Source organism: Sander lucioperca, chromosome 2, assembly GCF_008315115.2.
Source record: "Sander lucioperca isolate FBNREF2018 chromosome 2, SLUC_FBN_1.2, whole genome shotgun sequence".
Taxonomy (NCBI): Eukaryota; Metazoa; Chordata; class Actinopteri; order Perciformes; family Percidae; genus Sander; species Sander lucioperca.
This window is the reverse complement of record NC_050174.1, coordinates 40431882-40456398: the sequence shown is the minus strand read 5'-3', so window position 1 is coordinate 40456398 and position 24517 is coordinate 40431882. Positions and strand designations below refer to the sequence as shown.

Sequence of the window (24517 nt, the reverse complement as noted above, 5' to 3'; positions counted from 1 at the left end):
AAAGCATCTTGCAGTAGATTAAAGTCAAAATCTACCTGAAAAGATTCTTCAAGAATCTTTCTCTGTTGGCACTTAAAAGTAAGAAATCAGAGATTTAATAGACAATTTTAGAACTATTGCGCTGCTTCAGGGGATTATTTTCATTCTTTCCGATGACAACTATGTCTGTGGCCTGTGAAAAAAATATTGGGCAAGCCGCAAACTCATGATATTTTTTATGTTTCTAACAGAAGATGAGTAAATCTCAACTTTTGATTCTTATTATACATTTTCATACATAGCAAAAAGCAAGTTTGAGTTTTTTTTTCTCTTATGGACAGAGCTGCTCTGGTAGAATGAAATGACAGTGGACAGAGCCAAAGAACCACAGTTTGGTTCTCTCTTGTTCTGGCCGAATAATGTTAGACTGAAACTGAGTAGGAGCTAAGAGAGGAGGCTAACGCTCTGCTGAAATGTACTCAAGCCATAATCGGTCAGTGTGTTGCAACTCTGACCACACCCAACAGTGATGTCACAGCCTGGGGTACACTTTTACATCACTTCAGTCAGATTAGAAGTTAAAGCGCTGGAGATCAGCAAAAACAAGATTTTCAGATGTTAAGAAGTAAGACTTCAGATTGATCTGTAATTATCACAGCAAGATGGCTGCTGCTGCTGCTGCTGCTGCTGCTGCTGAGAGTCTTTAAGGCGGCACACAGATACAAAAAAATGTGCAATTTCCAATAATAAATGAATGATGTCCTTTCAAGGCAATTCCTCTGAACAATTATGTAAAATAACTGTCAAACTCATACTGTCTATTTTACATATAAATAGTGTGAACTTGCACAGTTCCCTACAGGAAACCTTGAAGAAAATATAAGAAATAACCGATCCGTAAAAATAAAGTGTTACCAGAAAATATATTTTTTTTAAAACAAAAATTTTGTTCAGACCCAAAAAAAATTGTTTTGTTGGTTCCGATGATTTGATTTCACTCATCCGATGACATTTGAAAAATGACCAAACTCCATTGCAGAATTGACCGTTTTTGCACTCAAATTTCACCTGAAGGTGAGGTAAAGACTCGTCTGTCCCAGTGCTAATCACAATAGCTGTACACACCAGTCTGTCACACGATTATTAAATGCACTTGCTTCTAAAGTAGTTGGGATGGGACTTGTAATCCGAGGTGCCTGCCGGGACTTGACTTGCCTGTAGATAGTCTTTTTTTTCGGGGGGGTGGGGAGGTGGTAAGAACATTAAGGGCACTGGAAACCTTACTGGGATTAGTTGTATAAAAAAAGCTTCTGCTGAGTTCTTTGTGCAACCTGTCTGTTTGTGCCTTTTTCGATAGTCTTGATATCCAAGATTTGATGTGCAGCTTTTGTTCAGTCGGGAATCCGTTTGTAATCGCAGTATACGCTCTTAAAAATGAACACAATCAAGTCTGAGGGAGGGAGGGAGGGGTCGCGGGTGGGTATCCTTATCTTTCAGTTATGTAAATTTTAAAGAGATTTGTTGCCACAGCTGTGTGATTTGTGACTGTATTGAAAAGATGAAAAAAGCAAACATTTATATTTTTTTGCGTTACCCTTTTTTTTTTTCTTTTTGGGATGTTTTTGTGCAGATATTTTTATTGTAAAATTAATGTTATGTTTCTATCAGACACTAATCTTGTTTGAGTTGTCTCCAGTGGAACTACTTCACTCTATGTTTTGATCAGTATAAACCTTCAATTGTGTAGTTAACATTTCTGAAAGCGAGAATAAAATAAGACCCTTGGTTGTATTTTAAAGCTTGCTGTTTGACCTGCCATAGACATCGTTGGATTTGATCAATCATTTTTATTTTGCTGTCGTGTGAAGGATTTGCCTTGAACGAAGCATTTATTTGCTATTATTAAAGACTGACTGCCACTTTGAAAAACCTGTTTTTTTTAAATGTTTGGTTTTCTTTTCTTTTTTTCTTTTTGCCATGACATTTAAGTAGACGTTCATTAAAAACACTGTACCTTCATTAACATCTCTGTGAAGTCTCTTTGTAAGATTTCAACTGGCAATAGACAACATACTCTAACTGCTGTCAGCGTCTATTATTACAGAGTTACAAAATAAATATTTCTTGGAGCAACAAAGTATACAATTTAATTATGTTTAATGAGAAGAGTGAACATTCTTAATGAAAATGTTGTGTGTATGACTCCGAACACATCAAGTGTGGCTGTAAATGTCTGCCACTTTTCATTTTGCAATTGTATTCTCTGATTAAAGACCCCCCCCCCCCCCCCCGGGGATCAATAAAGTTTATCTCAATCTATAATAATACATCTTATTTTTTTGTTTATTATATGTTGTATTATTAAACAGAACCTGCAAAGTAATTAAAGTTATAAAAGAAGTAGTAGTGGAGTAAAATGTACAATATGTGCCTCTAAAATGTAGTGGAGTAGAAGTATAAAGTAGCAGAAAATGAAAATACTAAAGTAAAAAACAAGTGTCTCAAAATTGTATTTAAGTACAGTACTTGGGTACGGTAAATGCTCTTAGTTACTTAACGCCACAGGAGAGGTTTTAAATAAAACCATCAAGAGGAGTCAAGATAACAATACACGCAATGATGTCCATCCAAAAAATAAGGGACAAGTCCTGATCAACACATAGAATTATTATCTGTCATACTGTAGTAGATACTTCAGGCCACAGTGTCCTTAAGGGGGCGCTGTCGTATTGGCCAATAACATTTACTGCAGTATGTCATTTGTCCAGTCAGCAGTGTGATTTACAAATTAATATTCACTTTTTGTAGCCTACAAGCCCTAAGAAAGTTCAAAATTCAAGTGATTTCATTTGATTAAAAAACCTGCTAAATCGACAAACAATACAAATTTAAAGTTATTTGCATTACAAATGCTGTATAAAAAAGAAATGCGATGAAAGTGGATACAAAGGAAACGAGTTTTTAAGTAAAATTTACGTAAACTTGGAAAATGATTTTAAAGATTGTAATTTATAAAAAAAACATTATTTTAACCCTGACACAAGCATATATATTAAAACTACAGTAAACACCAATATTAAACGTCAATCAACTGTATTGATTTTGGAGCGGGGTTTGTTTACTTGCTCTTCTTAACCACGTGCTTGCAATGCGGCCACGCATGCGCGCTGTGGGGTATTGTTTTTGGCACGCGTCTGTGTCGGTGGCGCGCACAGCCAAAAACAACCCTCAGCCACGCGAGCGCGCTGTTCAGCGTCTTGCCTTGGGTTGATTGGCTGTGAGTGTGTAGCCCCGCCCTCCTTCACAGCGGATTGGTCAGACGCAGATTCTTCTTCTGGCAGATTGGACGCTATTTGTAGAACAGGCTGTGTAGCTAGGCTACTTTTGCCTTTACGTACCTCTCAAAATATCGAATTTAAGAGTTTAAAGATGAAGATGAGCTTTCGGTTGTTTTGTCCGGAAGTAGCAGCTATACAACATCGAACTGACTCAGTTTAAAACTTTTTGGAGGCCATTTAAGCTACGTGACAAGTAAAAGCTGAATAGTGAAAGCAAAAACATAAAAGTTGTGATTATTTACTTAATTATCAGCTGATGACATGGCGTCCACAATTAAATATCCACGTCGTGACCAAGTAGCCTTTGTTTAAAGTTTACAAACTCACTTTAAAGCTTAAAACACAACTAACCCTGCATATTTGATCAACTGAAAATATGAAAGTAATAGGCTATACCTTCAACTGTGTAGGCTACGTTAGCTGTTTTGTTCTCTGTTGAATGTTTCGTGACCACAACTAACCATCTCTGTGACAACTGAGCAACTCCATCCTCTGAAGAAGACAACCAGATGTAGTTAAAAGCTTTACAAACAAGTAAGTTGTACCTTATTTTTACTTGTCGTTTTTAATAAAATGGTAATTTTTTTTAAACTCATTTGTTGGGCCTATATTGTGCATTGTCAACAGTGTATTCATGTGATGTATGTGTTAAATGGCTGGCTGCTAACCAAATTTCCTTTGGGATGATAATAATGTTGGAGTTGTTCAGACATGTTCTAGGCTAGGCTACGTTGTTGTTTTTGTGCGCTTAACTCTCTTATTTCCTGCAGCACTTAAAGGCAGCATCCCTAGATGTAATAAAACACCGCTTTTTCTGCAATGTTTTTTCTTACAGTTGTTTTAGACCGAAAGCAGCTCGCACAATTCATCCCAAAGAGAACGTAAACACTTCCAACAGATTGGAAGGTCTTATTTAACAGGTCCAGTGTCGTGAATGTGTTTGTGCATTAGTCAGAGCACGCTGCGCATCACGGAGGTAATCAGGATTTCATAGGCTATAAATAAGGCCGTATACGGGACAGCTCGGCCTGCCGCTGATGTCGGAGAGCTAAAGGTTAAAACCCTTCAAAGAGCTGCAAGCTGCTCCAACATGGACACACTCTGACCCGCCTCACGGTTGGGATTCTACTCAAACCGGACCTACGGAGATATCCCGCACATCTCACGCTTTAACACAGAAAGTATTTGGTTTATGAACGCAGTGAAGATCCACCGAGGAGATTGATGTTTTTTTTTAGACTTTTTATTGGCACTCGGCCCGACCTAGACGGACTGTTGCTACATTTATGGGACGGTGAATGTGTCTTTATCTTTTTATGCTTTTTACTAATACCCAGACTCCTGCAGCTCCAGCAGAGAAAGAGATTTCCTCACGAGGTTGTTTTGGTTTCCGAGGAGGGAAAGGCGAAGTGTTTTTGGGGTAAGTGCAACGCCAGTGACCTGCTGGAGGACACGCGTGTGTTTGTCAGAATAATCACTATAATAACTGTATTCTTCTACTATAATATCCTCTTAGGTTAAAGTGTGCGTATATGTCGTGTAGTGAGTTTATAATACTTTTGGGTATTTTATGTTTGTTTCCTCTTGCACCGATGTTTCTATATTCATATTTTACAGCTTAAATGTATCGTAGGATTAGGCTTCTTGTGTTTTGCGGTGCATGCAGAGCTAATAAACTATGCAATGCATTAAAAGTAGTTAAATATTCCGGTAACAATCTAATGTTTGCATAATACTGTGATATTCCTCCAGAAACTTTAAAAGTGGTATGTTTATGTCGTATTTGTTAATTCCCTGCTCCTCTAGGATGACAGTTCTGTAGGATTTCCTAACTGTAGGCATATAATAACCCGTTTTATATTAATTATAATGTTACAATTTGTCTCCTATCTTTAATGAGACACGTTTTGCAATTTGATCCTCGAGTTACATTCAAGAGCAAAACCCCTGACGTCCAGCTCCTTTCAGCTGATCATGTGCGCTATCTCCGTTATCATCACCACCATTATCATCATATGTGCGCCTTTTTGGCTGCAGATGTCGGTCAGTTTTGGGGGGGCTTATGATGCCACGTGAACAGGCGACAACAACACAGTGAAAAGGACGGATTTCATAACGCTCACGCGCGCACAGCCTGCACCTCTGAGGGAAGCTGCAGTGTTGTGTTTACATGCATCCATATGGGGAAGCAACACATTTGAGGGTATTGCAACATAACGTGGAGCCGTGCTGCGATGTCAACGTTTATTGTTTTAATGAAAGACAGTAAGAAATACAAACAGTCCGTGAGTTGTTGTTGTTGTTGTAGTCTTGAAGCACACGCGCGTCCTCTACGTCAGGACAGCAAGGATAAGACGAAGGCAGGCTTTTGTTTTGGAGGTAGGAACCAGACTACTGTTTAATTGTAGGCCTTTTTTTTATTTAATGTCATCATTCATGCTATTATATGTCAGATTTGAATCTGTCCAATGTCAGGATGATGCAGTACTGACACATAAACAGTGCAGCAGGAGAAGGAGGGGGGGAGGGGGCTGAGGAGGAGGTGGGGGTGGCGTGGGCGATCAGGCTGCTGCTTTGTTTTTTAATCTACAAAATATAATACGAATTTCCGCTTTGCCCATGTCAAAGTCTAAATAAATACTTGAGGAATGTATTGATCTGTTTCTAACATGAACTAATAGGGGCAAGCTTGGTTTGGCTCAGATAGCTGTGGATGTTTTTTAAGGTATAATCGTCATATAATGCTAAATTGTTTCTATGGTGGTCAGTTATGACTTTCTGGTGTTTCTTCTCAAACATGGTGTAGGGATAATATCAAATTGTATGTTTTGTTGTTTTTGACATCCTATATATATCATGATCGCTTTTCTTTAAAGGATTTTAACCCGCAGTGCTACTTAAGCATTACACAGACGGATTACTATACAAATATTTATCATGCAATTGGTAATTTGAGTGGAAAATGTGCCAAAAACGTGCAGAAACCAAAAGTGACTGTCTGTAACTAATACAGAGAGCTGCAGGTGGAAAACCGAGCATGACAAACAAAAAATATTATTTTTCATATCAGAGAAAGAAGAGGAGTCAGATTCATATTCTCAGCTTGTATTTATTTACACATCCGGGTAATGCTCGCTCCCTCCTCCTCTATGTGGCGCGTTCATGCCACATGGGAAATAAGCACTTTCACAATAACAGAACAATAACTTTCAGAGCTTTGTTTTTCTGAAGCTAAAATATATGATTTGAATTTGTTGTTTGTGATAAATAACTGTCAACGTTGTCACACTTTACACAGACACGTTATATGTGCTGCATCTGAGTTAATGTTTTACAGCAGAAGAAATGGTACAGGCAACAACTAAATGTGTTTTGAACATCCAAAATATCTTGGCCTCCACTTAAAACTTCTTTAGAGAAGTTGGGTTTGAGTTGCCAAAGTCCACAACCTGAAGCCTGAATTATAACACATTTGACGAAAAGACGCAGATGATATTTAATTTCTAGAAAGCATACAAAAGCAGCACTACTAAGGTGTTTTACAAGGCCCAAACTGAGCAAAAACATAAATCTAAACAAAAAAAATCAAGCTATTTACAAAAAAAAATAATTTAAATTTAAGATGATGTGAAGTTTATTGATCCTATGCGTGGAAACAGAAGTGTCACAGCAGCAAAATTAAGTAGAAAAGCAGATGTGTAGTAACCTTAGAAACTAGAATACAAATTGTCAAAAACAAAAAGGTACTAAATTAATACTATATACACCATACATAAATAGTAACTACAAAGTGTATTGACACAAATAATCACAATTAAAGTTTATTTATTTGTTGTTTTACAACACAGGGTTGCAGAATGAAATGTAAGCTGTAGCTCATTCACGCTACACACACACACACACACACAACATATTTACAAATATTTAAATTAGAATAGAATTAAATTAAAACAATATATATACAGTTGCTTATACATATACTTCTATACGTATATCTATACACGTGCGCGTGAGAGATAGAAAATAGAATAGAAAAATTGCAAAAAAATTGGAAACATAAAAAAAAGTTTACTTATAAAGTAACTCCAAATAAAACATGAAATTAATGGACCGCTATAAAGTAAAGAAACAAAACATTTCATTTTCACCTGATGCTACTCTCAACCTGGTTTCCATCTTTCCCATGGGAGCCTGAAGGCAGCGCAGCCACCCATTGGCCAGCCTTGGCTGTCAATCACAGCTCCATCTCCCTCCCACGTGGTGACGTTTCTGTACCAAAGTAACCATGCCAGTCCATTACGGACACAAAAGACACAACAAAAGCCCGTGTTGGGGAAAAAATGAGATCCGTCAGCACCCAAAGGACACAACAATAAGTTCCCATCTGGCAGCATCACACATGGACCAGAGCCTGGGACGACGACAATAATTTATTTAACTTTAAAAAACAACAAACTGAAAAACATCTCTGTCTTTCTTCAGCAAGCATATTTCCACCAGTGCTGCGTTTTGCTCAGATCTGATCCAGGTGGTGAGTACAGCAGGGCAATGTTTACCTCCGAAAACCTGTCGTGCTGGATTCACAGACTGCATCAGGCTCGGAAAAAAAAAAAAAACAGCCAGACACAGCGACACTGTTGCACTTAGCTGTCGTCGTTGCTCTTTGTTGGGGATAAACACATTTTAGGAGAGGAGGGGGGCGAGTTGCAAAAGGCTGTCATGTCAAGATTAACTTATTAAGAATATACAAATGATGGTAAAAACGCATGTTGTGTTAAATGTGTTATTTTCTCGGGTTAGATTCAGTGGCGAGTCGAGCGAGTCTTTTGTCTGGACACTTCTTCCTGTTAGTGGTTACCAGAGACGCACATTGTGCTGCCTCTTTGTTTTCACTTTGCTCAGTTTGAATAGCAGCTGTTCCTGCTGTGTTACTGTATCTCCTTTTTTTTTTTTTTTTTTTTTTACTAATTTTGTTTTGTTCATCCTTCAAAAAAAGTCATTTAAATCCAAATTTGAGGTATCACCATGCGACGAGGGCTGAAACAAAAGAGACATGCATTCTAGTGTCAGGAAATTATTTTGTAGGATTCAAGACATATTTTTAAATATTTCCCAGCTATAGTTAAAGAAATATACAGAAAATGCTAAAGTAAGACCATAAAAAGGGAACACAAATAAGACCATGCGCTGTCAAATGCCCTGAAGTGAACAACTTGGCTTTACAAGGGACCAAAACAAACAAAGAAACAGCTCCATGGACGTTTACATGTCCTTATTTGGCATTTATGAAGAAAAAGGGAAGGTGTGTGTCTAAATGCAAATAACTGTGTGTGTGTGTGTGTGTGTGTGTGTGTGTCTAAATGCAAATAACAGTGTGTGTGTGTGTGTGTTTACCTTTCTCCGTTCACATGCAGCCAGGGTTAAACTGGGCTAATTCAGAAAGGGGATTTTGTCCTATTCATGCAGGGATTATGCCTCAGGCACCTGTGCAGATTATACAGTATGCATGTAAATATGGCCCGTCTGGGGGCCACCGTGTTAGGCTGCCAGTTTTTTTGTAATGTTACCTTCCCAGTTGTGTAAATGTGTGTGTTTATAAGTGTGTGTTTGCAAAGCAGCCATGCTTCACATCAGATCACGGCTGCTTCGTGTTGAGTTGCGGAAGTTCCTTTGTTTTCTTGTCTGGCTGCTGGCTTCTGTCTCGGCGCTGCTGCTCTTCCTGTTGCAGCACATTGAGTTCAACTGGAAACTTCTGGAGCTGCTGAAGCACGTTGTCATTGTGTTTTTACTAATGCTGTGTTGGTGTTTGGATGTTTAGAGTGACTGTTGAGCCTGTGGGCTGCAGTAGACAATGTATTTTTAAGACAAAGAGTTGGACAATATACCGTTTTTTCCTAATTTCAACACTTGGATTATGTTTGACAATGTCTGTCCTTTGTTATAAATTACAAATACTCTTTCAAAAGAAGTATCAGGTATAAAAAATATGGCTGGCAGAAGAAAGTGTAGTTTTGTTGAGAATCATACAGTTGTTTAAATACAGTATAAACAATACCCTCAACACTCCCATACAGGTAGATCTCTCTATTTTTTTTTACGCTCAATACTGTCACCAGTGTCTGGTTGGTCTTTACCAGGTTATGGTTTACTTCAGTGTGTTTTCCAATATACTTTAAAGAAGTGAAAGACAGTGTGGTTGATCAGAGAAATGGCACCGCCCAGTCGCATTTCAGCCAACCACAAACTGCTGGCGCTGTTTGTACACTATAATCATTCAAGTACTCACATCCTTAATTTAAGTAAGTAAAAATACTAATACTAATGTATGTACGACTAAATGAAAACAGGTTGCACCACACACAAACTAGTTCTTACGTAGATATAAGTTGTTACTAAAAAGTGACAACCACTAACTGCCAGGTGTGTGTAGCTAACTGAAATCTTCACTAACACCCCTAGAGGGGGCCACCACTGTAAACCATACCTGCCAACACTTCCATTTTCCCCGGGTTTCTCGCGTTTATTAGCCCTATCTCCCGGACCCCTGCCGGTTTGTTATTTCTCCTTTATAAATAATCGGACCTCTTGTATCAAACAAATCTTATTCACGCAATCCACACACCATATACAATTTACAACCCGTTTGCCACCTGCCATCTGGCAACCTATAACCCAGTTGGCACCCCTTCCCCCACCCCAAACCCTCCCCACCCCAACCCCATCAGCAGCTTTTTTGCGAAACACAAGAAAAAAACGTAAAGCCCTAAACCTTGTTCTGCTGCCCCCAAGTGACCAGAAAATCTATTAATGCAGCATTATCGATCACTTTTTATCATGCGTTAACAGATGACTAATTTACAGGAAATAAAAATGTAATAATAAAACAAATCAAACCTTTTAAAACATGTTCAATAAAATTGTATTTTAAATGAAATACTAATTTTTCATCACTGTCTGCAGGGCAGGTGAACTGTGATTGGAGCTGAATGTGTTTAAAATCACATCAGATCAAATCAAATTCAACTTTATTTCTACGGTGCCTTTTGAGCAAGACTGCAAAAAACAAAAAATATTTTAAAAAAACAAGATACAACATGACAGTAACAAACTATAGAAAAAGAGAAGTAAGAGGAGTATTCTATGAACAAACCTGTTTGACCTCCAACTCTGTGTCCACTTAAAGATACCAAACAGCCATCATCTCGACTGTTTACAGGAACAACACTTAATATTTCCTCTGACAGCTGAGCCTTTTAGTGGTCGCTTTAAACCACGGACACAAACACATAAGGATTAATAACATTAGTAATGATAATTCAATAGACAAGATTAATAAAAGAAAGTGACATAAAAGGCAGCATGGAGACAGCAGTGTGTAAAAAAAAAAAAAAAGAGGGGGAGGAAAGAGATTATGTAAATAGAAATTGTGCAAATAAAACAAAATGGAAATGTCTGACGATGTGAATGCTAAACTTAAAACTTGTATTTGTTATATTAGTAAGGCATGTCTTGACCTCTTTTGAGGAAATGAACTACTGTTGGAGTCTCCAGGTTAAAAAGGGTTTTTGAAAAAAAAATTAAATATGCATATTTTTGATGTCTATGTAAGCATGAATTTCATATTTGATCAGCTGGAATCCTATTCTTGCCTCACCAAAGTCCAGAAAGCAGTATCGTAAAGTAAATGGAACAGATCTGTCTGCATTCTGGTGGATATGTTGGCGTTATACATCTGCAGAGATGTTTTTGTTAACCTGAGTTCCTCATTCATTGTGTCTTGGCTGCATTGTCTCATCGGCTATTCTAGTCTGTCCTGCAGATGAACTGACATGGTATGCATTTGTGTGTGTAGAGCTGAATCCCCTGCAGGCTTTCTGAATTCACCTCAGCCAATAAAAACCTTAAGCTTCTGTTTGTTTGTTTTTGTATCAGTATCCTCCTATGTGAGCTGGATTTATTTTGGAACTTGTATCCATATTTCCAGTTTATTACAAGTTGAATTGTTGTTATGATAACAATGATAATGAATAGTTTATGATCATTGTACTCACCAAAATAATTGCTGAGATCCAGCTGTGTTGTTCTACAAGTACTGTACTCGAGCATTTCTACTCCACTAAATTTCAGAGGGAAATATTGTACTTTTTGCTTCACTATGTTTAATTGACTGCTGTAGTTGTTTTTTGCAGATTCAGATTATTAATACAAAGTATAAATCCACTAATAAATGATGAGATTAAACTACACAGCAGTATATAAAGTAATTAAAATTAGCTCCACCTTTAGCAGCTGCAACATTAAAGTGATGAACACATTAATGCATCAGTTATTATTATTCAATATTATTCTGAAATGGGCCATTCTGCATAGTGAGTACATTCACTTTTGGTACCTTTTAAGTATATGTTGATGCTAATACTTTTGTACTTTTACTTAAGTTACAATTTGAATGCAGGAATTTTATGTTATGATATTTGTATTTTTTCACTGTAGTATGACTACTTAAGTAAAAGATCTGAATACTTCTTCCACCACTGCAGAGATCTGGGAACGAGGTCACTAAAAAAAGTCCAGCAGAGAGGAAACAAACACGAGCAGTCAGATGATCCGACAGATTGTAAACAAACTTCGAGGTTAGCCAAACTTATTTGTAAAGGAATATGAAGGCAAACTCTAAAGTTATAACTCAAACTGTCGGTTGCAATCATCAGTTAGACTGACTTACTGAACTAACTGTAGATGTGTGCACACAGTTTTCCAGAAATGGTTACATTTACATATTTCAGATGCTGTCACACTCCAAACAATGTGGTTTAGACAGTTGGGCTCACAGTTGACTTCTTTACAACCTTTACAACCTGTTTCTTGCCCACATCTGACTTTGTTGTAGAGTACAATCTCTTAATCATAGTCGATAAAAATGACAGCCAAAATAAATAATATACATTTATTCTGGTACATCAGCGTCAATTAATAGCTTACTCTTACCAAAACAAGTCAAAAACATTATGTAACTACTGAAAAAACTGACCTCTATGTAGTATTTCCTATATTTCTCTTTATTTTTTGACTGATAAAATCAGTTATCTGCAGTTCAATGATATATTTTTGTTATATCTAATGCAATAATAAATGTATATGAATATGATAATAGCACTTCAGAAATTTGTCTTCCAATAGATACAATGATGTATAATAATACATAAACTATGAATAATCAAATTGTTTGTGATCAAGGGTTTGTTTGACTTGTCATAATGTTAAGTTACATCACAGCATATTGGTTGTCAACAACATGCGATTGTAATCGCATAATAGATTATGATTGCTCGAGCAAATGAGCTGTGTTTATATTGGAAATGCAATCAAGATTGTGAGCTCTAAAAATAGGAAGTATGGGACTTGTGTCTCACCACGTCTCCTCTTTTTACTTTTCGGCCTGCAGGTTTGATTTTCTCCTGTGGTGTCTGTGTGGAGCGTGCCACACACCCACTCCACAACAACGACGGCTTTTGCTTGCATCTTCCAGTGTTTCTTCTGTCAGCAAGTTCAGCAGAGCTGCAACTCTTCCAGTGCCAGTCCTGACACCAGCGAGGAGCCCTGCCCAATTGACATGGTGAAGATGACCAAGTCAAAGACCTTCCAGGCTTACTTGCCAAGCTGCCACCGCACCTACAGCTGCATCCACTGCCGGGCACACCTGGCCAACCACGACGAGCTCATCTCAAAGGTACAGCAGCTTCAGCCCCTGTCCTTCATTTAAGCCACCCTGCAGCATTTCACATGACATTCAACAGATCTGTTTATATTTATAAACATGAAAAAGGCTTTAGGACGCTTTGCAGTTGTGTCACAAATCTCCCAGCAGCAATATTTGGTGCCTTCATGAATGTCAATTGGAGAAAAATAATACATTAATGTAAAAAATACCTGAAAGACACTCATAAACTGTGAGTGTAGACACATTAAATAATGATATATATATACTGTATATATTTTGCTGCAACATATATATATTGTTGCAGCAAAATATATTATTGTCATTGAAATTGCTGCAATGTTTTGTGTCAAATTCGCACCACTGACCGACATCAAACTGACAAGAGTCAATGGGCCAGCAACATTTTCTGCATAAACTGTGTGAACTTATTTTCGTGTTAGCGACCGCGCAATCTAGCTTGCTAACTAACCGTAAACTTGACAGTTGTGACTGGCACTAGCATGTTTCCAACTGACTAGCACGTTAGCAGTTAGCTCAGCAGCTACAGTACGTACAATAGTATGCAAATTATACATTATTATCGCCTTTATTTATTCAGGGAGGGCCAATTGAGAGCAAGCTCTCATTTCCAACAACGCCCTGATTACATGCCATATAAAATTACAATACATATAAAAATGACGGAACATAGTAATAAATATAAACAGTTGCAATACACAGTACACACATAAAACAATTACAGAATGTCAAACAACTCAAAGTAAACATGTACATTCAGTATACATGGCTTCATAAAGAAGACATTTAAAGTGATTAAATGAAATCAGGCTGTTCAATTTCATTAGAAACTTCAGGTTATTCCATTTATATGGAGCATAACATTCAAATGCAGTTTTGCCTAATTCTGTCCTAACTAATGGAATATTTAGGACCAAGGAATCACTAGTGCGAGTGCCATAGTGATACGATTTTAAAATTCAGCAAGCTTGTTAAAAATACAGGCAATTTTTTAAGCAAGGCTTTGTAGATGAATAGAATGCAGTGTTGCTCCCTTCTCAGAGCCAAGGAAGTCCAGCCTACATTTTGATAAAGGAGACAGTGGTGGTACTAACTCCATCACCAGATATAAATCTTAGGGCAGAGTGATAAACTGCATCAAGTCACATAATCCAACTTTTAGCACTTTATTCACAAGGATCACAATTGTCTGTTTACACATGCAGCAGACATGGAGCAACATTCATTTGAAGTCTTGTTTAAGCTCTGTTTTTGGTCTCCACCAACTCCTGAAAATGAAATCTGGATCTTTAGCTGCTAAATGCTCCACTACGTTCACCAGCAAGTTGCTAACTTTGTGTTTGTCATTTGGTGCTGGGTGGATGGTGTACAGTGGTTTTATCGAAGCTTGTTTGTTACAAATAGCTGACTGGGGCAGCTGGAAATGCGTTTAATAAATGCAAAACCAAAAACATCAGCTAAAAGAGGCTAAAAAGCTAATTAGAGCTACACATTTGGCAGATAATTCCCTGTGGGTTTACTTCTATCAGCTTATCCTTTTACATATAGGCATTTGATTCAATGTTAATATAAAATATATTGATCAATGCAGCTTTAAAATAAGCGGTACCCATGCAGGAGCAGACTGAGAAACATAAGCAACACTTAGTGCCTGAGTTCACACATTAGTACAAAGTTCAGCTGCTCTATGATATTTTTTTGGGTAACTGTATCCAGTTTTTAATTATTCATATCAAATACTGATAAGTCTGCAGACTCGTCTGGATATTGGCTTGGATAATGGCTATCCCGGTCTCGTTAATCATCTTTTGGATGACATTATGAGCCATGATGATAAAGGTTGACAGCGTCCGTTTAATAGTTTGGAAATGAATAAATCTGTGCACAGCTAAACTGTGAATTCTCAGCAGTGATTGAGTGTTGTCCCCTGGTATTAGTTGTGGCAAATGTCACTTTGGGTTTGACAGCAATGTCATTTTATGTGATGCTCACCAACCTTATTGGATATCCAAAGCTTGTGTACCTGTCTCCTCTTCCATCTGTATTTTATTTCTGCTGATAAATTCTCAGAGGCTTTGATGACAGCCGCTGCTGGTGTTATAACTGAAGTTGGTTTCTGTGGCCAATCTTTTTTAAGTGTTACTGCCTCGGCTATTTACGTTTCTGTTGCTGAAACTGACTGACAGTGGCTGACTGACACCTCAGAGGTTTACTTTAAAAATATGAGATGAAAAATCATTTGCACCACTGCCTACATGTTTTCTTTTTAGAAATGGACTCAACTGTTGTTGTTTTTGTTTTTATGTGGTTGAATTGTCTCCTCCCAGTCATAAAGATACCAATACTACTGAATTTGGAGCTCAAAGCTGTCTTTAGGGCCACAACTGATTATTTTTATTATCCATTAAACTATGGATTATATTAAACTGATTACTTCTATCAGTCTGAAAATGTCAGAAAATGAGGACAAATGCCTATTGCAGGTTCTCAGAGCCCAATGTGTTGTCTTCAAATTGCTTAATTTGTCTGAACCAAAGTTGGAAAACCCAAAGGGATTTAAATTATAATGATATAAGATAGAGAAAAAAAACTGCTAGTACTCATAAGAGAGGTTAAATCTTAGAAATGCTTTGTATTTAAAAATATTACCTAAAATATACCTAAAAATATAAAACTTTTATTTTAAATTTCTTGATCAATTTTATGTAAATCGACCAAATGTTCTCCGTAAGAGAAATCGAAGAAGTCTTTTACTTTAAAAGTTCAAAAAAGAGAGGTTGGACGCAAATTAGCCAACAGTTCTGAGTCAAAACATTATCTGTATTTCAACTTGTAATTTGATGCATATAGTCATTAGATGTGTGCGAACTTGTGTGGCCTAATCTTAACATTTGGGAAAATGATTTTCATCATCACCCACTGCGGAACATGAAAACTTTAAACATTTAAAACAAGTGAGTTTGTGCTCTTCTGCTTTCATAGAAATAAGACGTGCCAGTTGTATAATGCAGAGTTTCTGTCAGACTGTTGTCAGAGAAACTCATCTCTGTGAGACTGTGACCTAAAGTGAATCCAAATGACAGTTTCATTATAAGTGTCAGAAAAATGTCTGGCAGTACTGGTCTGAATTTCAAGGAGCTCTTCTCAAACTAATATTCAAGGAAAATGTCTTAAAGACGCACCAGAGCAGATATATTTTCAATATTATTGTGAACAAATGTTGATATTGAGCTCCGAGTTAAAAGGTATTTTCAAAAATAATGCTCCATGTCCTATCATTCAGAAAGTCTCAAGTGCAATATGATTGCGTGAAGACTTGTTTGTACATTGAAGTGCATTGGTTGCTGGAAACAGATTGTTTTATTAGACCTTAAGTCACAGTACTTCTGCTTCTGTTTCTTCTGCTGTGGACAAACAATTTACGTTCTGCTGCCACTCAAAAAGTTATAAGAATCTACTCCACCTGAAGCCTCAAAAATGATCACAAGGGTGGATGTGTCGGGGGTGTGCTTATGCTGGATTAGCTATGTAACCTTGTCAAAACCTCTTGAATATCTTCACATGAAGGTGGTTGATGGAAACGAGCATTAATTCTTATTTTCTTTTGCAGATCTGTAAGAAATTAGCTTAAAACGTGCACAAATGTAATGGAAACGTAAGTCATGAGGACATAGAGTTAAAGGGTCTTTCTGATCCAGTTTATAGTTATTTGTCTAGACATCGATAATGGCCGCGGCCCGATAGCATTTGTGTTGATAGAAAGAAAGTTCAATTGATTTGAAAGGAGTCCTTTTTATCATCAGATTTTCTCTATCCGAACTTTCCGAATTAAATCCTCTTGAAGCTTTTGTCCTACTTTGAACTGTGCGATACAAATTTGCACCCTGATCACCATGGATGTCTTAAGATGGCACCTTATTAAAGTTATTAAATCTTCAGATGTTCCACCAAGTAAAAGCTTATTAGAGCTACAGTAGTAGGACGACAATTTTCATTATTCTTGTTCAATCTCATCGTTGACATTTTTCTAAAAAATCCCTGTAACACCAGACGGTCCAGCAATATATGTAAAGGATCTTCTATCATCACACACTTCCTCCAGTATGATGCTGCTGTGGAGCTCTTATCAAACATCCACACCACCAGTTTTGGTCCTGAAAAAAATAATTTTTAACTTCCAGTCAAATTCCTCCATCATTAAAGACTGTTGATAGGTCTGTGCATGCCTGCAGATACATTCACCCACATCCTGTCCTCAATAATTATCAATCCTAGCAGAGACAAAAACAAACAACAACAAAAAACTCATTTTACAGTCAGACCACAGTAGGACAGCCCATTTCCTAAAATGAAATTGTCCTGCTGGGTCTGGCCATTTATCCACCCACGGAGAGTGACAAATCTGAACCTGAGTGAAATACAAACGGCTGAGAGTTGCATCCTCTGATTTCTTTTGCTATGAGGCATATAAGTATCAATTTGTTGCTGGATTTCTGGGTATTGGAAGTCCACATTGTCCAAACAGCTGCTGACATTTTGAGCCACAAACATACTCCGTGCTGGTGAGCAAAGAGTGAGTTAAGTTTACAAACGATCAGATGAACCGGAGTTGCAGCGACTGAAGCAATGACCTTTATGTGTTACTGTATAATAAGATGGTGACAGTGTGCTCCCCGTGCGTTGCAATCTCACCATGCACTAAGCTGATTATTCAAATGGCAAAGATGATCAATCTGCACACTCACCGTCTCCTGCAGTTCAGAGACTTGAAAGCTCGCAGCTTGTTAGGGGAAGAGGAAGACAAGCTTGGTATACAGCTCTATCACCAGACTGTCTTTTGGCAGGATCAGAGGCCTCAGTATAGTAATTTTGGAGTTTTGAAGTCTGCACATTGTTTTAATTGTTATAGACTGTCGTAAATCACACTGATGAGCTTTAGGCTAAAGAGAGCGACTATCCTCATTTATCTTCCCCTCATTTAACCTGTCTAGAGCCATGTCAGACATGTGGATTAAGTGTTACACAGCAAAGATTGTGTGAAGAGGCAGAATCAGGTGTTTTATGATGAAACACTGACACTTTATTGGCACCTGTGGGGGAAGTGGAATTGTTGCTGCTGCAGAAAGGAAAAAACTGAAAATGAATAAGGTTTAGCAAAGGAGGGTAATGCAAATATACTTCAGTTCACAAGAAAAATGCAGAAGAAAGATGTGAGATACAGAAGAATCAGGTGTAGGAAATCTCTGGGCAGAAGACAGAGACAAGGGGTTCAAGGGGGCTGCATTAAAAACTACAACAGTTCTCTATTCCATTTAATTACAGCTGTAAATTAGGCTTGGACCAGATACCAGATGAACATTTGTATTTATATTGAAGAAAATCAAAGCCCTCTTTGTGAAGACCAGAGACAAGACGGCATTAACAAGGAACCTCTAAGTGGTCCTGTTGCTATGACCCCTCGCAACAAGAGGTCTGCAGACCGGCATTTCAATCCCATCTTTCACAACCAAATAAATGAAATATTTCATACTTTCAAGATGAGATTAAAAGGAAGAAAAGTGTCCCAACACTTTTAGACTGACCCTTGTGTGTCTGAACTCCTGTACAGCCACTCACTTCATCCTCAGACTCTCCCCCCGGACAATCAAACCCCCCTCCTTCTAAAGTGACTCCTCTTTTTCTGTGTTTCAAACAAAGCCCCTTTTAAAGAAACGCATACTTTCTAAAATACTATAGTGGATTACTTCATTAAAAAACTGTTTAAACGTGTACATTTTATTTCAAGACCGGTCAAGACCACAACTGCAGGGATTTCGCTAAATTGCCTGTGCATTGTCTGATTTAGGCCTATGTGTTAAAATTTGCAAATGCAACCAATAACTTGACTCATATCTAATTTGAAATGTGTTACCGTAAACCCCCCTCTCCCTGCCCTCTTTACACACACTCCCAAGAAAGTGAATGCGGGAGACGGGAGAAGAGGCTCTGGCTGTCTAACACAAGTCTGGTCTTGGTCTTGACTCTGTCTCGCCCTGCCTTGGTCTCAGTCTTGACTCAGTCTCAAACCCACAAAGGTGATGTCTTGGTCTCGGTTTAGGTGGTCTCGACTTCAACACTTCCGTCCAGACTACAAAGCAACACCAGAGTTTTTTAAAACCAAAACGGGGTCAGCAGTGTTTCCAAATGTCTCCATTTTAGGGGGTCAGAAACAGCAGAGTAGTGTAGACGCGAGGCATAAACGTAGCCAAAGATATAGTTTTTTTAAACAAAAACATAGTAGGGTGGATGATGGGTGTTGAGCGTTGACATACCCCCTTTTGGGTGAGCACGTCTGGTGATGGTCCGATGTCTCACAGAACTTTCTCGACCAAACCTTACATATAAAAGACCCTCACTGGAATTCAACCGTGGACTCTTTTTGGTGCGGATGCTTTGGTATCATCTCTTTGTTACCACTTGCAAAGGTTCCCATCCAACCTCAACTTCAACTAATCTTCATCCCTGTGGCATCATTATCCTCTTCTGACGTCAACACAGTGACTCTGCAGCTGCAGTAACACTTTCCCTCTCTGCTTCCTCTCTAAATTCAAATGTACAATTGGCCTCTATGAGAACTTGCTTCTAAAAGTCATCACCGCTTTTATAACAGCTAGTTTTACCCTACACAGGACATTAGATTTAAAAGCCTTGACGTGTCAGATAATGTAGACTGTTATTTTAATTATTTCTTTTCTGTTTGATTCACATCCTTTCTGGTTTGCAATCAGAAAGTTCATTGGGGTTGAGATGCAACATAAAAAAAGGAAGTAAACGCCATTAATAATAATAATGAAACTAAAGACAAAGTTCATAGAAAGTATGTGGCTCAAAGTGTTTACACAGCGAGACATTTGTTTATAGATTTATAGAATTAAGCACTTTTAAAAAATATATAATTTAGCACATTTTGCTTCACAGGCATATAAAGTCATAACCTTCACAACATAAAAATAAGTCCAAAACTCAGCTTTCCTCCCTCACTTAACTTTTGATTTACTTTAATTCTTCAACTGCACATTTGGCCTCTTCAGTTTGACTTATTATGAGCCCTGACTGCTGCTTTCTAAGTGGCAAATAATTAGATGAGAGCAAGATATTTATGAGCTCATGCGTCAGTGCTGCTGAGGTCACCGTGTGAGAGGCTGAAGATGGTTAACTGTTAAGTTTGTGCGTTTGTTTTTGTTAGAGTCACGCCACATTGTCATCACAGCTGATACTGGAGCAGGAATGCTGGAGAACCAGTAGCACCAGAGAGTTTTAAACTGGATTTATTACAGCCCAGTAGTCGTGTCTCAGCTACATTTAGTTTGTGGTTTCTGGTTTCTATTTACATAAGCATAAAATAAACGTCTCTTGTATTGTGGTTCATTTTTAGACATTGTTATTTAAACTAGTTTTTTCCCCCCTGCTGTTTGTCTAGATTGGAATAGTCTGGCATTGCCAGACCTTCCTCCACAGCGCTGTGGAGGAGGGTCTGGCTAGTCCACATAGCATTCCGGATGGGAGAGAAACGTACTCCGGTTTATTTGCATGTCTTTAAACCAATCACCATCGTCAATGGCGGCAATCACGGAAGTGGAACGTCGTGGATATAGACTAAGATTGGAGAGGCACTGAATCTACTATAGTCTGATTTCAAGCCATACTCTCCAGTCATGTTTATTAGCATCGGGCTAGAGATGTCTATGTTTGGGTTAGTGGTTGTGGTTAAAGTGCCCATATTATGAAAAAAATCACTTTTTCTGGGATTTGGGGTGTTATGTTGTGTCTCTGGTGCTTCCACACACATACAAACTTTGAAAAAAATCCATCCATGCTGTTTAGAGTGAGATACAGTTTCTGAATGTGTCCTGCCTTCAGTCTCTGGGTGAGCTGTTCAAAATCGGCACGGCTTGTGACGTCACAAGCCGAAACGAGCAGGCTAACCGCAACCATTAGCTCGTAGCGTTAGCGTTAGCATGCTAACGCTAACGCTAGCATGCTACCTCATTCTCAATAGCAAAGCACTGCTACAACACACACAAGTTCACCATAATCTACAAAATAACTACTTACATGTGCGCCTTCATTTAGAAGTCTCCCAGCTAATCCTGCCTTGTAACTGACCAAAGTTGTAGAAACAGCCTTTCTTTTACTGTCTATGGAGCTAGCTAGCTGACATGATCTACATCTGAGCTACTGCACATGTGCAAGTGCAATCAAAGATAGTACAGAAGAAGAAGAAGAAAAGAGGTCTCACTCTGTAGCTAAAACAGAGACCAGCTGAAAAGAGGATCTGCAGCAGTGAGAGAGAGCGGTGCAGTACAACTAAAATATGGTGTTTTTTGAAAAATAAACCATGTAAACCTATTCTGGTACAACCTTAAAATACAATTATGAACCTGAAAATGAGCATAATATGACTGCTTTAAGTCAGGTGGAGGATCTGGTATTTCCATTCAGACGACACTCAGCTGCAAATAATGTAAGAAGAAGATACCTAACTTTAAAATATTTTAAAAAACCCCAACACAAACCAGTCCTTCGCTACAACCTTTTTTTTATTAAAGGAATTGTGCAAAATAAAAGCAAACATAAGTGCAACAAGTGACTTTCACAGTGATGGCGTTAAAACTAAGTGTCCACATTATGTAATCACTTGGTATTTGTCTTTAATACTAGTTCAGATCCAGCCTTCAATGTCACGCTATTATATAACTCCACAGCCAGTTTGGAAACGCCTGCTGTAGTGAAACCGTCTCTACATGTTTGTACCTCATGTTTTGTTTGTAATCTGCTCTGTTGGCCTTCAAGGAAGTTTTGGCAAATGTCTCACCTCAGTGCAATGTTGGCTTTCCCTCTTTGTGCCTCAGTCATGCAGGTGTTTGGCCTGTAAAATGCAGACTTTTTAAAACTCGAGTTTACCAGACATAAACAGATCAGTTTGGACAGATTTTTCACATACCGTTCATGTTTTGGAAATATGCATCAATCCACTTTGTTGGTTGGACTTTTTAGTTGAACCCACTTGTGCAGCATGAGGTCAGAAACTCAATTTCAAGTCAAGTCAATTTTATTTATATAGCCCAATATCCCAGATCACAATTTTGCCTCGGGGCTTTACAATCTGCACAGCATACACACAACACCCTCTTGTCTTTTTCGACTCTTGATTCAGATAAAGAAAAAACTCCCCAAACAAAACCCTTTAACAGGGAAAAAACTGTTTCCGTTATACAGTCTATGGCAAAAAAAACTCGGAGAAACCTCAGACAGCGCATCAGAGGAGGGATCCCTCTCTCTAAGGCGGACAGATGTTCAATAGATTTCGTGTGTACAGAATAGACGAACATAATAAAATTACCAAATACTAAGATGAACTTTTTTTTCTCCAGGAAGAATCCGTTTCCCAGGAGTCATGGGATTGTTAACAAGAAGATTGGTAATAACATTACAGGAAAACACTATCTGTGTTGGAATATGTACAAAAGTGGATGGATTTCTGTCTTTATTCATATACATTGTTTATTCTTTAAAAAAATATTTCCAAAATCATGATTTGAAATGAATTAAAGTAAAGTTACTGTCAAAACATTTTCCATAAATGACATTAAATTACATGCAGAACTAGAGCTAAAGTGATTTGAACTTTTCAGCAACAATTATGTTATCTGATTAATTGTTTAAGTCATTGTTGCAAGGCAGAAAACCTACAAATGCATTGGTTCCAGCTTCTCAAACGTGAACATTTGCTGGTTTTCGTCAGCTTCTATGATAGAAAACTGAAAATATTCAACTTTTGGACTGTTGGTTGGACAAAACAATCGATATCAATACGTATAAAAAGCTTCATTTGAGCATTTTTCTGTATTTCCCTACATTTTATATACCAAACAATCAACTGAGGAAATAATCTGCAGATTCATCAATAATGAAATAATCTTTCAGTGACATAAAAGATACTCAGTATTAAAAACTCAAAGACCACTGCAGTTAAGAGTGAACTGGGTTGTTTCCTCGTTTATTGGGACAATGTGACTCTTGATAAATGACCTAATTAGTCTAAACAATCCACTTTAATAATAAGTGGATTTAATTAAGGGATCTTCCAAAGACAGTCTGTCTTTTCTCCCGGAGGTTTTACACGGTAAACGTGTTGCTTTGATGGCGGTACAGTAACACATCATGCGTCTGTATCTGGCTCACAACATCTGACAAAGTTGTTAGTTTAATGGACAAATATAACGCAACGCTTTGAATCAGTACTTTCTAAATCTCTAAAAGACCAGGCAGATAACATGATCTGTATGTCAACTTTATGTTGTTTATTTTATGTATTATGTGATTATTTTTTTGCCATTTTTAGGCCTTTATTTGACAGGACAGCTAGACATGAAAGGGGAGAGAGGGGGGAATGACATGCAGCAAAGGGCCAAAGGTCTGAGTCGAACCCGGGCCAGCTGCATCTAGGGGTAAACCTCTATATTTGGGCGCCCGCTCTACCAACTGAGCTATCCAGCTGCCCCTTTAACTCACACATTATTGTTTTGATGCAAGTACACATGCAGTTCTCAGTTGTAGTTCCCAATGTACAAATGCATAGTAAGCTTAATATATACAACATATAACAAACACTAAAAATGATACAGAAGGCGATCAAAAAATCTAAATAAAGTAAATGCATATTAGAAGTAATAAAAGGAAATATTGCACAAATCAAACCAGTCATGCAGTGTAGTACTTACAGTACGATCTTTAAATACATAAAGGTTCACTCCGTTTATGGTGTAATGCTCATATTTAAACCCACAGAATGAACAGTAATCAGCCTAATTTGTATTTTCATTTCTCTGAGAATGTGAAAAAAAAAGATTCAGATCTTTAAAATTGTTGAGTAACTAGAGAATAAACGTGTTAATTAATTAATCAAATATTTTTTGATTGAGTAATTGTTTCAGCATTTTTATGTCTGATTCTGCACATCTTTTCCACATCATGATATAATATCTTGATATTGATTGTGACCATACTGCTCACAGATCTATTAATAAGCTCTCTATTCTCTGCCACAGCTCGTTAGCATTTGTGTGTTTAGTAGTCCAAGGAGGCATCACCAGTCCTCAGCATCAGCCCTTCTAAGCCGATTATGTTACTTAGGAGAAGATGACACCGTAGTCTGGTGTTTTCCACTTCACGTTGCCAAGGGCCACGCGCCCTGTCCATGTTTGATTTTTATCTCATGTGAAATTTGTGAAGTGCAGCTCCAGTACCGCGTTTCTTATTAACTTTTTTTTCACTGTGCACGGAGTAGAAAAAGGGCAAACTAGTTACCCAGCCATGCTAACAACAAAGGGAAGTGCTGGAGGAGCTCTGCAGGTTCTGGCACAGTTCTCCCCTCGGTTGCAGTTTGATTGCTGGAAATCTCCTGAGCCAGGTATAAAAA

General features: G+C 37.9%; 1 protein-coding gene across 4 annotated transcripts in view; it reads left to right on the top strand.

The window, feature by feature from the left end:
* Positions 1-4131: 4131 nt before the first annotated feature.
* The window catches only part of ypel1 (yippee-like 1), a 34529-nt gene continuing 14143 nt past the window's right edge, over positions 4132-24517 (top strand). The window contains exons 1-3 of one of the 4 annotated variants that reach the window (XM_031305254.2): positions 7526-7848; positions 11858-11950; positions 12763-13047. In XM_031305254.2, coding sequence (XP_031161114.1) covers positions 12931-13047 — 117 coding nt within the window. In that variant the 5' untranslated portion in view covers positions 7526-7848; positions 11858-11950; positions 12763-12930. Of the gene's footprint in view, positions 4738-5417; positions 5697-7525; positions 7849-11857; positions 11951-12762; positions 13048-24517 lie in introns of those variants that run through there. The other 3 variants (XM_031305252.2, XM_031305255.2, XM_031305253.2) reach the window with 3 other exon arrangements.